Source organism: Hemitrygon akajei, chromosome 18, assembly GCF_048418815.1.
Source record: "Hemitrygon akajei chromosome 18, sHemAka1.3, whole genome shotgun sequence".
NCBI classification, from domain to species: domain Eukaryota; kingdom Metazoa; phylum Chordata; class Chondrichthyes; order Myliobatiformes; family Dasyatidae; genus Hemitrygon; species Hemitrygon akajei.
The window spans coordinates 17,986,920-18,002,240 of NC_133141.1; the positions used below are offsets into that span (position 1 = coordinate 17,986,920).

The 15,321-nt window shown below is 38.9% G+C and overlaps 1 protein-coding gene across 2 annotated transcripts in view; it reads right to left on the reverse strand.

Annotated features, from left to right (window-relative positions):
• Positions 1-15,321, reverse strand: part of eif4ba (eukaryotic translation initiation factor 4Ba) — a 68,641-nt gene that overhangs the window by 11,956 nt on the left and 41,364 nt on the right. For both annotated transcript variants that reach the window (XM_073071010.1, XM_073071009.1), the window contains exons 9-10: positions 13,162-13,405; positions 6,228-6,322 (exon numbers count right to left, since the gene is read on the reverse strand). In XM_073071010.1, coding sequence (XP_072927111.1) covers positions 6,228-6,322; positions 13,162-13,405 — 339 coding nt within the window. The remainder of the gene's footprint in view (positions 1-6,227; positions 6,323-13,161; positions 13,406-15,321) is intronic.

Genomic DNA, 15,321 nt, shown 5'->3' on the forward strand with positions numbered 1-15,321 from the left:
TTTAAGAAGGCTGATGTTAGGTTCTAACCTTTGTTAGACATAATATCAAAATATTTGAAATTGTTTACTTCTTCATTTTTTCTGTTGTCTTCAGCTAGTGGTGTTAATACATAACTGTCTGAGAAGAGCCTGCCAATCAGAGACAGGGGATAGGGGAGAGGGGGGTGGGGTTATTAGATTAGGTGTTTTCCCACTGGGCAATCCTGAGAGGTTTTCCTGTCAATCATGTTGCATTTTTTAAAAAATCTTTGATCGAGTTCATGCTCTGTTTTTCTTGGTAGATTTGATTTGTGCTTATGCAATAACTTACTTTACAAAATCTTATGTTAACGTTTAAATATGGATGTTAATAAAATTAATGTAATAACTTGGAATTTGAATGGCATGAACCAACCTATTAAGTAGAAAAAGATCTTTAAGAAATAAAAACACTTTAGGGTGATTATTATTTTTGTGCAGGAGACCCATATTCGTAGGGAAGATGAAAATCATTTTTTTTAAATTTTGGAGAGGTTATCAATTTCATTCTTTATCAGTAACTAAAATTAGAGGGGTATCTATTTTTATTAAATCTAAAATCCCTTTCATACATTTTAATACTGTTACTGATTGAATTGGAAGATATTTAATTGTTACTGGTCTATTATCAAAAGGTGGTTCTAGTGTGTGTTTATGCACCTGATATAGATAGTCCCGAATTTTTTAAGAAACTATTTTCTGCATTGCCAAATTTAAATGAATACAAGTTGATTATGGGCGGTGACTTCAATTGTTGTTTAAATCCTTCGATTGATAGGTCATCAACCAATCCGCTGCTTCCTAATCAGGCTGCGACTTGTATTAACTCTTTTTTATTGGAATACGATTTGCTGATATCTGGAGATTCATACATCCTAAAGATAGGGATTTTTCTTTCTTTTTGCATGTATATCATAAATACTCAAGAATTGATTATTTCTGGCTGGACACACAATTGGTGCCTTTTGTTGCTGACTGCACATACGATGTCATCACGTTGTCGGACCACGCAGCCATGAAATTAACATTTAGATTTCCTGATAACATTTTAAATTCTTCTCAGTGGAGATTTAATACTACATTGCAGGACTTAGTTTTTGTAAGTTTTATTAAACAACAAATTTCTTTATTTTTTTGAATTAAATACAACTGAGGGAATGTCAAATTTGATTATTTGGGATACGATCAAATCTTTTCTCAGGGGACAGATAATTTCATATTCAGTAGGTTTAAGAAGGAAAACCGAAGTGGAACTTTTAGTGATTACTAACAGGATTAAAGAAATAGATGAAGTTTATTCAGTAACACCTAATGAAGATCTTTATAAGGGTGGAACTTCAAACACAGCATGATTTGCTTTTGACCTATCCCATTGAGCAGCAACTTCTCAAATCTAAAAGTCAATTTTACATACATGGGGATAAGTCAGGCAAATAGTTGGCTGGTCAATTAAAAGCAGATATGGCTAGAAGACAGATTTTGAAAATACAAAGAGCTGATAGAATTGAAACATCAGATGATCAGGAAATTGATAAGGTATTTCTGGATTTCTACTCTAACCTTTATAAATCTGACTTTTCAGACAATCTACTACTATGAATAGATTTTTGCAAAAGCTGAATATACCTAAAATTTCTACTCAAGACATGAATACATTAGATACACCTATTAAACAAGAGGAAATAACAAGGGCTATATCCTCTCTTCAGTCAGGTAAGGCTCTGGGACCAGATGGACATACAGTGGAATTTTTGAAGACTTTTACTGAGATACTTATACCTCATTTATGTCAAGTTTTCACTGATTCTATATCCTCTGGGACTCTCCCAAAAACTTTTTATGGGGCATGAATTTCACTAATTCCTAAAAAAGGAAAAGATTTATCTGAATGTGCCTCTTATAGACCAATTTCTTTACTAAATGTGGATTATAAAATTCTTTCTAAAATTTTGGCTAATAGGATCGAGAATATTTCACCTAAAGTTATCTCTAACGATCAAACTGGATTTAAGAATAGATATTCATACTTTAATATTCGGAGACTATTGAACATTATTTATTCCTCTCCATCCAAAGAACCTGAATGTGTCATTTCCCTTGACGCAGAGAGAGCCTTTGATAGGGTGGAGTGGTTTTATTTATTTGAAATTTTAGAAAATTTTAATTTTGGTCCAGGTTTCATTTCCTGGATCAAATTGATCTATCAAGCTCCTATGGCTGTGGTTATAACTAACAATCAAAAATCTCCCTATTTTAGACCATACAGAGGTACCCGGCAGGGCTGTCCTCGTAGTCCTTTGTTATTTAACTTGGCTCTAGAACCTCTTGCTATTGCTCTTCGGAATTCCAATAGTATTCAGGGTATTAAGAGAGGGGATAAAATGCATAAGGTTTCATTGTATGCAGACGACTTGTTGGATCTGTTTGTTGGAGGGAACCTCTCTTCTTTTGAGCAGCTCTTAGTGAAATATAACCTATCTAATACCCCACTTTTTTCGATATCTACAGATTAGAGATTTTTTAAGATCTAAATTACATACATTTCCTACTAGCCCAGATAAGAACATAACAGATGTAATTTTTAATTTGAAACCTTTTGAAAATGGCTCCTTTAGATAAAATTAAAAAAGATTGGGAAAAGGATTTACAGACTTCATTATCTGATGAGACTTGGAGGGTTATTTTCAAAATGGTTAATTCGTCATCATTATGTGCTCGTCATTCCCTCCTACAATTTAAAGCAGTACATAGGGCTCATATGCCTAAAGACAAGGTCTCTCGTTATATTGCAGATATATCTCCTTACTGTGACAGATGTAATAATGGAGAGGTTTCATTAATTCATACGTTTTGGTCATGTTCAAGCCTTGAAAAATATTGGAAAGATGTATTCCAAACTTTTTCTGAACATTTTAAAGTTAGTTTTAAGCCCAATCCTTTAACTGCCTTATTTGGTATTGTTGAGGAAGGAGCTATAATTTTGGAGCCTTCTCATTCGCGGGTACTGGCTTTTATTTCTCTTATGGCTAGGAGGGCGACCTTGCTTAAATGGAAGGAGATTGCCCCCCCCCCCCCCCACATGCTCAATGGTTATGTGATGTTATGTCATGTTTAAATCTAGAAGATTCGTTGTTTGATTGCTGATTCTAACCAAGATTTTCAAACCTTATGGAGACCCTTTCTGAACTATTTTAAAAATCTTTGAATTGTTATTATAATATAGATCTGGGCTATTATTATAAAATACTTTATGGTAAAGTACTCTTTTCTTTTTCTTTTGTTTTTCTTTCTCCATCCAGCTTTGTCTTAGTAGGGGGTATAGATTTTCTTTATAAGAAACCATAATAATGTATTTCACCATTCAATTTATTTTATAGATCATCAATATGGATTACTGTGATTGTATCACTGATTTATATATAGTGCATTTTGTGCTATCTTACTTTGATTTATAATAAGTATCTTTATGAACTGTATTTGTATATATGAAATTCAATAAAAAATTGGAAAAAGAAATAAAGAGTAAACGTTTATTGCTGAAATTAAAAAAGGACGGTGGTATGGCTTTGCCAAATCTTAGACTGTACTACTGGGCAATTAATATTTGATATATTACCTGTTGGATTCATTATTCAGACATATATGACTGTCCTTTACTGGTGGAATTGGAGAAAAACTCGGTGAAGGGGTATTCCTTGGCCTCTTTACTGGGAGCTCCTCTTCCTTTTCTGCTAAGTTTGGTAGACAAGACCTTAATCCTATTATTAAACATACATTAAGAATTTGGTTTCAGTTTTGCAGATTTTTTGAATTAAATAATTTTGTCCTTTCTAGTAAAATATATCGTAACTATTCTTTTAAACCATCAATTTTAGATCAGGCTTTTTAAATTTGGAAAACCAAAGGTATAATAACTTTTTTGGATTTGTTTAGAGGGGATTGTTTAATGTCTTTCACTCAGCTAGCGGATACATTTGATTTATCCAATGTACACTTTTTAAAAAAGATATTTACAAATCAGGAATTTTCTATTTATTTATTTTTTTTACATTGCTTCCAAATTATCCCTCCGCTTATCCATCTAATATAATAGATATCCTCTTCCAGGTTAAACCACTCCAAAAAGGATCAATAGCTACAATTTACAAATGATTATTGAATTTACAAATGATATCTAACGATAAAATTAAAGCTGCCTGGGAATTGGAATTTCAAGAGTTACTTTCAGATAATCAATGGAGTAAAGTTTTTCATCTGGTAAATACTTCATCTATTTGTGCCCGTCATTCCTTGATACAGTTCAGGGAAGTGCATCGGACACATATGTCAAAGGATAAATTAACCCATATTTTCCCCAATATTAATCCTATTTGTGATAGATGTAATAATCGGATGCCCACTTTAACTCGTGTGTTTTGGTCTTGCATAAAGTTGGAGAATTTTTGGAAAGATGTTTTAAAAACCTTATCTAAAGTGCTAGATCTGAATTTACAACCAAACTTATTTACAGCTATTTTTGGGAGCGGATGATAGCCTTTTGGCTAGGAAAGCCATTTTACTTAAATGGAAGGACCCTAACCCTCCTACTGCCTTTCCTCTATCATGTCCTGTTTAAGTCTAGAGAAAATAAGAAGTCGGACATTGGATACATCCTTTAAATTTGAAGAAATCTGGCGACCTTATATTCAATATTTTCATTTGATTTGATTTTTGTACTGATTCTCTTCCAGCTATTTTTTTGGAACCTTGGATTTGATCAGAGAGTCTCTTTCCTCTTGGTTTTTCTCTCAGGATGGACTGCCCAGTCCTTTTTTTCCTGTTTAGAAGAGTGTTTTTTTTTCTCTTATACAAAATGTTCTAATAGTCCTTCCTTTCTTCATAAATTGATAAGAGAATTATACATTCTATATCAAATTTATACTTTGTAGATCAACACTACGTGTGACTCTGATATTGTTTACTTTACCTTCTGTATGTATTGCTATTGACATATATCCTGGAGATAATCCCCTCCTGTTTGTATACACTGTTTTTAAAAAATCAATAAAAAGATTGAAAAAAAAATTACAGATAGTTGACCAACAACAGAACCAGCTAGTTTCAAAGACAAAGTGAATTATCTGAAATTGTTGAATTCGACAGAGCTCCAAAGACTATTCTGTAATTACTTGAATGAGTGATTTTCAGAAGCCACTTGCAGCCATGTTCTTCCTTGTTCAGGCAGAATGGTCTTCTGGCCTCTTTGGTGCAAAGGATCTTCATCCTGCTTTGTATCACACTTATTAGAACTTTTGTCTCCATCAGTAAATTTATGAGCTTCTCCCTGCAGCCTTCACAGTAGCCACAGTACGCATTGTGTGTGAATATCTGCTATGGGGAGTGTGTCTTTAAGAGCTAACACCCTTCTATATCAGTGGGCAGCTAGTGTTGGAAGCTATCTTCAGCCGCACCTAGTCTGCTGGGAACTATGCAGGTTCCATTTTAATGCTTGTTCTGGGTGTAAACCAAGTTTGTAACTATGTATACAACATTTACACCATATATTGTGCTGGATCTGATTGGGAATGAGCCAAAACACAGCCATGATTGCATGCACCAATTGAAGTGGAAAGAAACATTTCTATAGGTAGTGTTTTAATGACCTGATAATCTCCTGAGGGACCATGAGAGGACAATTCACCTGCTCCCTCTTCAAGCAGTGACTATGTCTACCAAAAACTGGTAAATCTCATCAGCACCTCTCAATGACCTTCACAGTCTTTCTGAAATGTGATCAGTTGTGGCTTAACCAGCGATAATAAACATTCAAGTTACCTTCACTACTTTTGTGCACAATATCCCTTCTCAACTCTAAGATCTAATTTGTTTTGCTAACTACTCTCTCAAACATCTAGCACACTGACCCCTCCTACCCCTGATTCTGCATACTTTCATGATCTCTGTCAATATATCTATTGAATTGCTTGAACCCATCTGCCAAAATGCATTCTCTGCTGGCCTTGGAAGAGGAAAGGGGGTGGGGGTGGGTTGTTACAAAGGCCTACAAGTTTAACTTCATCAAATTCATAGAGTTTACTCTGTCCTAATATTCAATTCATTTACATACATCTACTAATATTCATACCCCTTCTAAGAGATTATTAAAAACTCAGAATGCAAGGTGTTCATCCACAAAATCTTCAAAAAACTCAGAATATTTAAAATGTTACCTCGACCTGCAGGGGCACTTGTATCAGTTGGCTGTGAAGAGTCGCTGGTAGTCCTTGAACGCTCCACCTGATCTTCATTGCGCCAGCTTGGATGTCTACATTGAACCAAAGGACATTCACTAAATGGCATCAAATTGATTTAAGTGCCAATTAAGAGAAAAAATCCAAATTGGTTAACATTCGAGTCAGGCAAGTCAATGGTGATTTATCATTGGCATAGATGCACTACAGGGGTATGTGCTTAACCCCTTGCTCTTCTCTATACTTATGATTGTGTGCTTAAATACAGCTCCAATGCAATTTTTAAGTATGCTGACGACATCATAGCTACTGGGCGAATGGTGATGAATTAGCATATAGGAGGGAGATTGAAAATCTTGTTGAATGGTGCCACAACAACAACCTCTCACTCAACATCACCGAAACCAAAGATTATTGACTACAGGAGGAAGAAGCCAGAGGTTCAAGAGCCAGTCCTCATTAGGAGAATGGAAGTGGGGAGGGTCAGCAGCTTTAAATTCTACAGCATTATCATTCCAGGGATCTATCCTGGGACCAGCATGGAAATAGCATTACAAAGGAGGCACAACAGTGCCTCTACTTTCTTAGAAATTTGTCACAATAAAAAACACTTACAAACCTTTATAGATGGACAGTGGAGAGTATCCTAACTGACTGCACCACTGCCTGGTATAGAAACACCAATGCACAGAAACAGAAAATACAGCCCAGTCCATTACAGGCAAAGCCCTCCCAACAGTAGCATCCACCTTCAATTATCCCTACCATCCAGTCCATGCCCTCTTCCTGTTACTACTATCGGAAAGGAGGTACAGAAGCCCTAGGTTCACCAGATTCAGGAACAGTTATCACTCTACAACCATCAGGATCCTGAACCACCATGTATAATTTCATTCACCACTACTCTGAACCAATTTTTATGACCTAAAGACACGCTCTCAAGGACTCTTAAAACTCGTGTTCTCAGTATTATATCTAATTGCAGTTTGTCTTCTTTTGTACACAGGTTGTTTGTTAGTCTCTGTCTATTTATGTATATTTTTTCCAGAGAACACTACAGCACAGCTTAGGTCCTTCGGCTCACGATATTGTGCTGACCTGTTAGCCTGCTCCAAGATCAATCTAACACTTTCCCCTGTTACGAATGTGGAGCAACTCTGAGGGGCCGAAGGGTGCAAAGTCGCCCCCTCCTTTTTGAGAATCGCAAGATCGCTATTATTTCGGGTCTGAGACCCAGGAAATGAGAGCGATATACAGCATGTCAGGAAATGAGAGAGAGAGAGAGACGCAGAATACACAACCAGGTGGAATGTCTCCTGACATAAGCGGAACGGAACCACTGATTACTGCTATTGTCTCTTGGAGAAGGAATTGTGTATTGAGTACTGTACTATTCATTAAAACCCCTCAGGGGACAACCAGAGTGGTCTGGTTGAGGGATTGCATCATCCCAACCTGATTGACATCTGAGACCCCGTGAGTGAGGATAAAAGATGGGTCCGGGGAACACCCCTTAGACACACCAGGAGAAACGCTAGAAATCCAGTGACAGCGTTTTATAGCGAAGCCGGTGAGAGCTCGTGTGTGTCCTCCCTTGCCTGGGTGGCGGGCTCATCACGGAAGAACGGTTTAGCTAAAGGAGAGGTCACACTTGAATGGCCACAACAACGAGACACCGACGGATCAAAATCATAAAGGAAGGTTGGCAAAACACTTAGTGGTAACTGTTCCCATTCTTCTATCTCTCTCTCTCTCTCCAACAACTGCAACACAGCGACAAACAAACGACAGCAGCCTGTGTGAACTGAAGCGAACTTTGTATTTCCAACAGACAATTCATTATCCCCTAGACAATGATGGAGCTTATTTCTTATTATTATTATACCTGCACTTTTAGGTTTAGTATTGACAACGTATATTATCTGTATATTTGCATTGATATTATTTTTGTGTATTTTTACTAATAAATACTGTTAAAAATAGTATCATCAGACTCCAACAGACGTCTCTATCTTTGCTGGTAAGTAACCCAGTTACGGGGTTCGTAACACCCCTTACATAGCCCTCCATTTTTTTATCATCTATGTGCTAATCTAAGAGGTTTTTTTACATGCCACTAATGTTTCTGCCTCTACCACCACCTGACAGGGATATCCATTCACCCACCACTTTCCTTCAATCATGCCCCCTTATATATTATTCCCATACCCTGGGAAAACATCTCCGGCTATCCACTTGATCTGTGCTTACCATCTTGTACAAATCTATCAAGTCATCTCTCATCCTTCTTCACTTCAAAGAGAAAAACCCTAGCTTGCTCAACCTATCCTCATAAAACATGCTTTCTAATTCAAGCAGCATCTTGGTAAACCTCTCCATCTTCTCTAAAGCTTCCCATAATGAGATGACCTGAACTAAACACAATACTCCAAGTGTGGTGTAACCAGTGTTTTGTGAAGCTGCAACATTACCTCACAATTTTTGAACTCAATCCCCTGAATAATGAAGGCCAACACACCATACGCCTTCTTAAGCAGCCCATCAACTTCCGCAGCAACTTTGAGTTATCTTTGGACATGGACCCCAAATCCCTGTTCCTTCACACTGCTCATAATCTTGCCATTAATCCTGTATTCTGCCTTCACACTTTTCCAAGTTGAACTGCATCTGCCACTTCTCAGCTCTGAGTCTTGTTAGTGTTCTGTATAACCTTCAGCTACCTTCCACACTATGTACAACTCCTACAACCTCTGTTATCTGAAAACTTACACACCTTTCCACTTTCTCCTGCAAATAATTTATAAAAATCCCAGTGTAGGGCTACCAGAACAGATCCCTGTGGGCCACCACTGGTCCCCAACTTCCAGGAAGAATGCACTCCATTTACAACCATCCTCTGCCTTGTATGGGCAAGTCAGTTCTGAATCCACACAGCCAGGTTTCCCTGAATTCCATGTCTCCTGAGTTTCTGAATGACCCTACCACAGGGAATCTTATCAAACACCTTACTAAAAACCATATATACCACATCCACTGCTCTAAATTCAATGTCCCTTGTCACATTCACAAAGAATTCAATTAGGCTCATGAGTTATGGCTCCCCCCCCCCTCCCCCCACAAAGCCATACTGATTATCCCTAATCAGACCATCTTCTCCAAATGTTTGTAAATCCTATCTCTAAGAATACTCCACAAAATACCCACCACTGAAGCAAGACTCATTGGTCTGTAATTCCCAGGGTTATTTTATTTCTTTAACTCAACAAAAGAATAACATTTGCCACCTTCCAATCATCTAGTACTACTCCTGTGGCCAGTGAGGACACCAAGATCATCACCAAAGACACAGTAAACTCTTCCCTCTCTTCCTGAGGTAACCCAGGACATAGCCTGTCCTACCAAGGGACTTCTTTATTCTAATGTTTTTCAAAAATCCTCAAAAATGTCCTCTTTCTTAACGTCGACAGGTTCTAGCATATCAGCCTGTTTACAATGTCCTCATATACATTAAGATCCTTCTCACAGGTGAATACTAAAGCAAAGCATTCATTAAGGACCTCCTCACCTCCTCCGACTCCAGGCAAGTTTCCCCTTCTATCCCCGATCACTCTAGTTATTGTCCTGTTCTTCACATATGTGAAGAACTGTGCAATAGAAAAAGAAATAAAAATAATAATAATAATAATAATAATGATTGATGGCATCCGTTAGTCTCGCGAGACCATGGATCTGCGCCAGGAAAGCTTTGCTTCATGAGTGTCCTCTCCAGGGCGCAGGCCTGGGCAAGCTTGTATGGGAGACCGGCAGTTGCCCATGCAGCAAGTCTCCCCTCTCCATGCCACCGATGTCCTCCAAGGGAAGGGCAAGGGTCGATACAGCTTGGCACCAGTGACGTCGCAAGAGTTGCCACAGCGACGTTGAAAGCAACGTCAGACCGCCTTAGGGACTCCAGCTCCGGATTTGTCCTCAGGGTTTACTCCCAAAGCCTTTCCCATAAGTGGGTATGGCTGCAAGGCAGTGGAGGTTTGAAATCAGAGTTTTCCCTCTCTTAGATGGACTGCCTTCCCAGGCTGACGAGCTCCATCTACCCAAAAATAATAATAATAAATAAGTAATAAATATCAAGAACAGGAGACGAAGAGTACTTGAAAGTGATAAAGTGAGTCCATAGGTTGTGGGAACATTTCAATGTTCCAGAACCTTGTGTGCGAGTCCTGAGGCTCTTGTACCTTCTTCCTGATGGCAGCAGTGAGAAGAGAGCATGTCCTTGGTGGTGAGAGTCCCCAGTGATGGATGCTACTTTCCTGCGACAATTTTTCGTGTAGACGTGCTCAATGGTGGGCAGGGCTATAGCTGTGATGGACTGAGCTGTCTCCACTGCTTTTTCTAGGATCTTCTGTTCAAGAGCATTGGTGTTTCCATACCAAGCTGTGATGTAGACAGTTAATAAATGCTCCACCACACATCTATAGAAGTTTGTTAAAGTTTTAGATGCCATGCCGTGCTTTTTTCATAATTGCACATACGTGCTGGACCCAGGATAGGTCCCGTGATATAGTAAAACGGAGGAATTTAAATTTGCCACTTCTTGATCCCCCAATGAGGAATGGCTCATGGACCTCTGGTTTCCTTCTTCTGAAGTCAATAATCAGCTCCTTGGTCTTGCTGACATTGAGTGAGAGGTTATTGTTGTGGCACCACTCAGCCAGATTTTCAATCTCCCTCCTATATGCTTCATCACCACTTTTGATTCTGCCTACAAGAGTCGTGTCATCTGCAAACTTGAACATGAGTGCTGTGCTTAGCCACACAGTGCAAGTGAGGAAATCCAGGATCCAATTGCACAAAGAGGTTCTGAAGCCAAGGTTTTGAAGCTTATTGATTAGTTCTGAGGGATAATGATATTGAATGCTGAGCCGTAGTCCATAAACAGCATCCTGACATATGCATCTTTGCTGTCTAGATGTTCCACAGTTGAATAAATAGCCAGTGAGATAGCATCTGCTGTGGAAGGCAAATTGGAGCAGACCCAAGTTGCTTCTAAGCCAGGAGTTGATGTGTTTCATCATTATTCTCTCAAAACACTTAATCACTGTGGATGTAACTGCTACTGGACGATGGTCATTAAGGCAGGTTACCATGATATTCTTAAGCACCTGTATAATTGAAGCCTGCTGGAAGCAGGTGGGTACCTCACACTGTTAGAGTGAGAAGATCTCATCAACACTACAGCCAGTTGATCAGCAAAGTTTTTCAGTATTTGGCCAGGTACCCTGTCTGGGCCAGATGTGTTTCGTGGGTTCACCCTTCTAAAGGCTGCTCACACATCAGCCTCAGATACTGAAATCACAGGATCATTGGGGGGCTGTGGGAAATTGTGATAGTTCCTCCATGTTTTGACAGTGCAAGTGAGCACAGAAGGCACTGAGCTCCTCTGGAAGTGATGCCCTGTTCTCGCCTATGTCACTTGAGTTAACTTTATAAGAGGTGATAGTATTCAAGCCTTGTCATAACTCTTGAGCAGCCTTCGTGGATTCAAATTTCATCTGGAATTGTCACTTTGCCTGTGAAATCATACCTGGACATCTCAATTCCTCCCCTTGATTAGATGTTCCACATCTCTTGTCAACCATGGTTCCTTCAATTTACTATCCTTTCCCTGCCTGAATGGGACAAACCTATCCAGAACTCCACAGAAGTGCTCCCTAAACAACCTCCACATATCCATCATGTGTTTCTCTGAGTATATTTGTTTACAATTTACACTCCTCAGTTCCTGCCTAATAGCATCATAATTCCCCCATTCCCCAATTAAATACTCTCCCATACTGTCTGCTCCTATCCCACTCCAAGGCTATGGTAAAAGTCAGGGAAGTGTGATGACTGTCTCCGAAATGCTCACCCACTGAGAGATCTGTCACTTGACCATTCATTGCCTAGCACCAGATCCAGTATGGCCTCCCTTCTAAGCGGCCTGTCTATATATAAACATTGCTTTCTCAAATCCCTAACACTTTTTAGCAATTGTGCTAAATCTATCACTCTTATCATCATCCTCAAGGAGAATAAAGTTCATACCCTTTGATAAACTTTTCTTATTCTTTGTGCTACTTAGCAAGTTCTTTCATGGTATCAACAGTAAAAATTTTTATTGAAGAACTGAAGTGGAAAAAATCCATTGACAAGCTTTGCTCTTGCATAAACTGATTCTAAGTATTTTAAATTAACAAGAGGACCAAAGTAAAATGAGTTCTTGTCACAAAACTTAATTGCTGCATATGCTTCAAAATGTAAAAATGGTTATTTTGTGCATCACTAAAGTGAAATTTACACCTAATTTTAGAAAATATAATTAAAAATTGACAAAATTTGATTACTCTGCATGCCATCACAGATGACACAAGTTGAAATCAATGATGGAAAGCGTTGTATCTTTAAACCCACTGACAGCTTTAAAAAACAGATGAAAGTAAATTTTAGATCAGTACACTTATTTAGTAGGTGGTCACCTCTATAATGCCAAAAATACATGCACAATCTTTGTTGTCAAGAGCTTGTAAACCATAAGCTGTGCTCCACAGATTTTGAACTACCACTGCTACAAATTGAAAGTTTTCACAAGATGTTGCTAAACATATTACTTTAATTAAGATTTCACTTCATCACCTTCAAAGTGGCATGCTTCAACAGAACACTTAGCTTCTGCAGGGTGCTCTGCAAGATGAACACCAATTCTTCAGGCTAGAGTAAAGCCACTTTACCCAAAGCAAACAGCTGTGTTGAGTTTCAAGACCTTAGCCAAATGCACCAACACTTCTGGGCCTCAACAGTTCTGACAAAAAAAAGCTGCACATCCATTCATCCACCAGACTTATTATTGAAAGTTTCCTTTATCCTGGGGAAAAATGCTTACCTTTCTCGTGGCTGTTTAACCCCTTTAATCCCTCTTTCTTGATCATCTATTTGCCTCTGATATTTTTCTTGCTCTTTCTTCAATCTCTCTTCAACCTCACGTTCTTTAGCTGTTGTATCCACTGGCTTGGCAGCACCAAAAATGGACGCTGATCTTCCAGATGATGCTGCAGGGGGAGCACGTACAACCTCTTCTTTTGGAATGCTGCGAGGTTTCAGGTTCAATTTAGGCCTCTGTACAGGTCCTATAGGTACAATTTCACCAATTGTTCAAAATGTCACACATTCTCAAATTTATTCAGAGTAGTGGTGCACAAAACCCCAAGTCAGGAGCATCTGTAATGTTTATATTTCTTACATGCAACATGTACAGATAAAAATATGGCAAACTAATCAAGTTCAATATTATGGGAGTCTGATAAATGGGCAAGAAGTAATGCTCTGTTTGGTTCACGATATAAAGCTGTAAATGCATGCATACGAAAATCAGCGTGGAAGCAAATGTCAGTACATATATTTTCAGTGAAGAGATAATTCCAGATGTACACTTTTGAAATATAGCCTCTTCAACATGACTATTCACAAGATACCAAAATTATAACATGGTGATCGATCCATGGTTATAGACTTAGTTTATTTTACCAGAAGCAGATCAAGAGACACAAGGCCACAAGACAAGAGCAGAATTAGGCTATTCGGCTCATAAAAGTCTGCACTGCCTTTCCACATAGCTGATATATTACCCTTCTCAACCACATTCTCCTGCTTTCACCCCATAACCTTTGACAGCCTGATTAATCAAGAATCTATCAACTTAAATATAGCCTACGACTTGGGTTGCACAGCCGCCTGTGGCAGTAACCTCCAGATTCACCACCCTCTGGCTAAAGAAATGTTACCTCATCTCTGTACTAAATGGATGCCCCTCTATTCTGAGGCTGTACCCTCTGGTCTTAGACTCCCCCACTATAGGGAACATCCTCTCCACATCCACTCTGTCTAGGTCTTTCAATATTTGATAAGTTTCAATTAGATCTGCTCCTCATTCTTGTACACACCGGTGAGTACAGGGCCAGAGTCAAACGCTCGCATGTTAACCCTTTCACTCCTAGGATCATTCATGTGAACATCCTCTGGGCCCTCCCCAAAGGCATTACATTCATGTGCCTATTCATACATCTCTTAAAAAGCCTCTAATGTATTTGCCCCCATGACCACTCCAGGCATCCATGACTCAGTAAAAACCCACCCCACATCCCCTTTGAACCTACCCCTCTCACCTTCAATGCATGCCCTCTGGTATTAGACATTTCAACCCTGGGAAGCAGATACTCTCTGTCCACTATGTCTCTTATAATCTTGTAAGCCTCTATCAGATCTCCCCTCAGCCTCTGGTGCTCCAAAGAAAACAACCAAAGTTGATCCAGCCTCTTGTGATAACATAATGCTCTCTAAACCAGGCAGCATTCTGGTGAACCTCTTCTGCACCCTCTCCAAAGCCTCAACATCCTTCCTAAATCCTATCAGAACTGTATGCAATACTCCAGATGTGACCTAACCAGAGTTTTATAAACTTGCAACATAACCTCCTGACTTTCTTCTTAAAGACTAGAATGACATTTGCAATTTTCTAGTCGTCAGGAACCATCCCAGAATCTAGTGATTCTTGAAAAATCACTACTAATGCCCCCACTATCTCTTTAGCTACCTATTTCAGAACCCTGGGGAGTGGTCAATCTGGTCCAGGCAACTTGTCTACCTTCAGACTTTTCAGCTTCCCAAGAACCTTCTCTCTAGTATAGCAATGACATTCAATTTTGCCCCCGGACACACTCATATTTCTGGCATTCTGCTAGTGTCTTCCACAGTGAAGACCGACAAAAAAAACGTACTCAGTTTGTCTCCCATTTCTTTGTCCCTTTTCCAGCGGTCCAATATCCACTCGTGTCTCTCTTTACTTTCCATATACCTGCACAACTTTTTGTATCCTCTTTTAGATTATATTGGCTAGCTTACCTTCATAGTTCATCTTTTTTCTCTTCATGGCTTTTTAGTTGCCTTCTGTTGGCTTCCCAGTCCTCTACCTTCTCGCTATTTTTTGCTATATTATATGCCCACTCTTTTGTTTTTAGTGCTGTCTTTGACTTAGTTACTTGCTGCC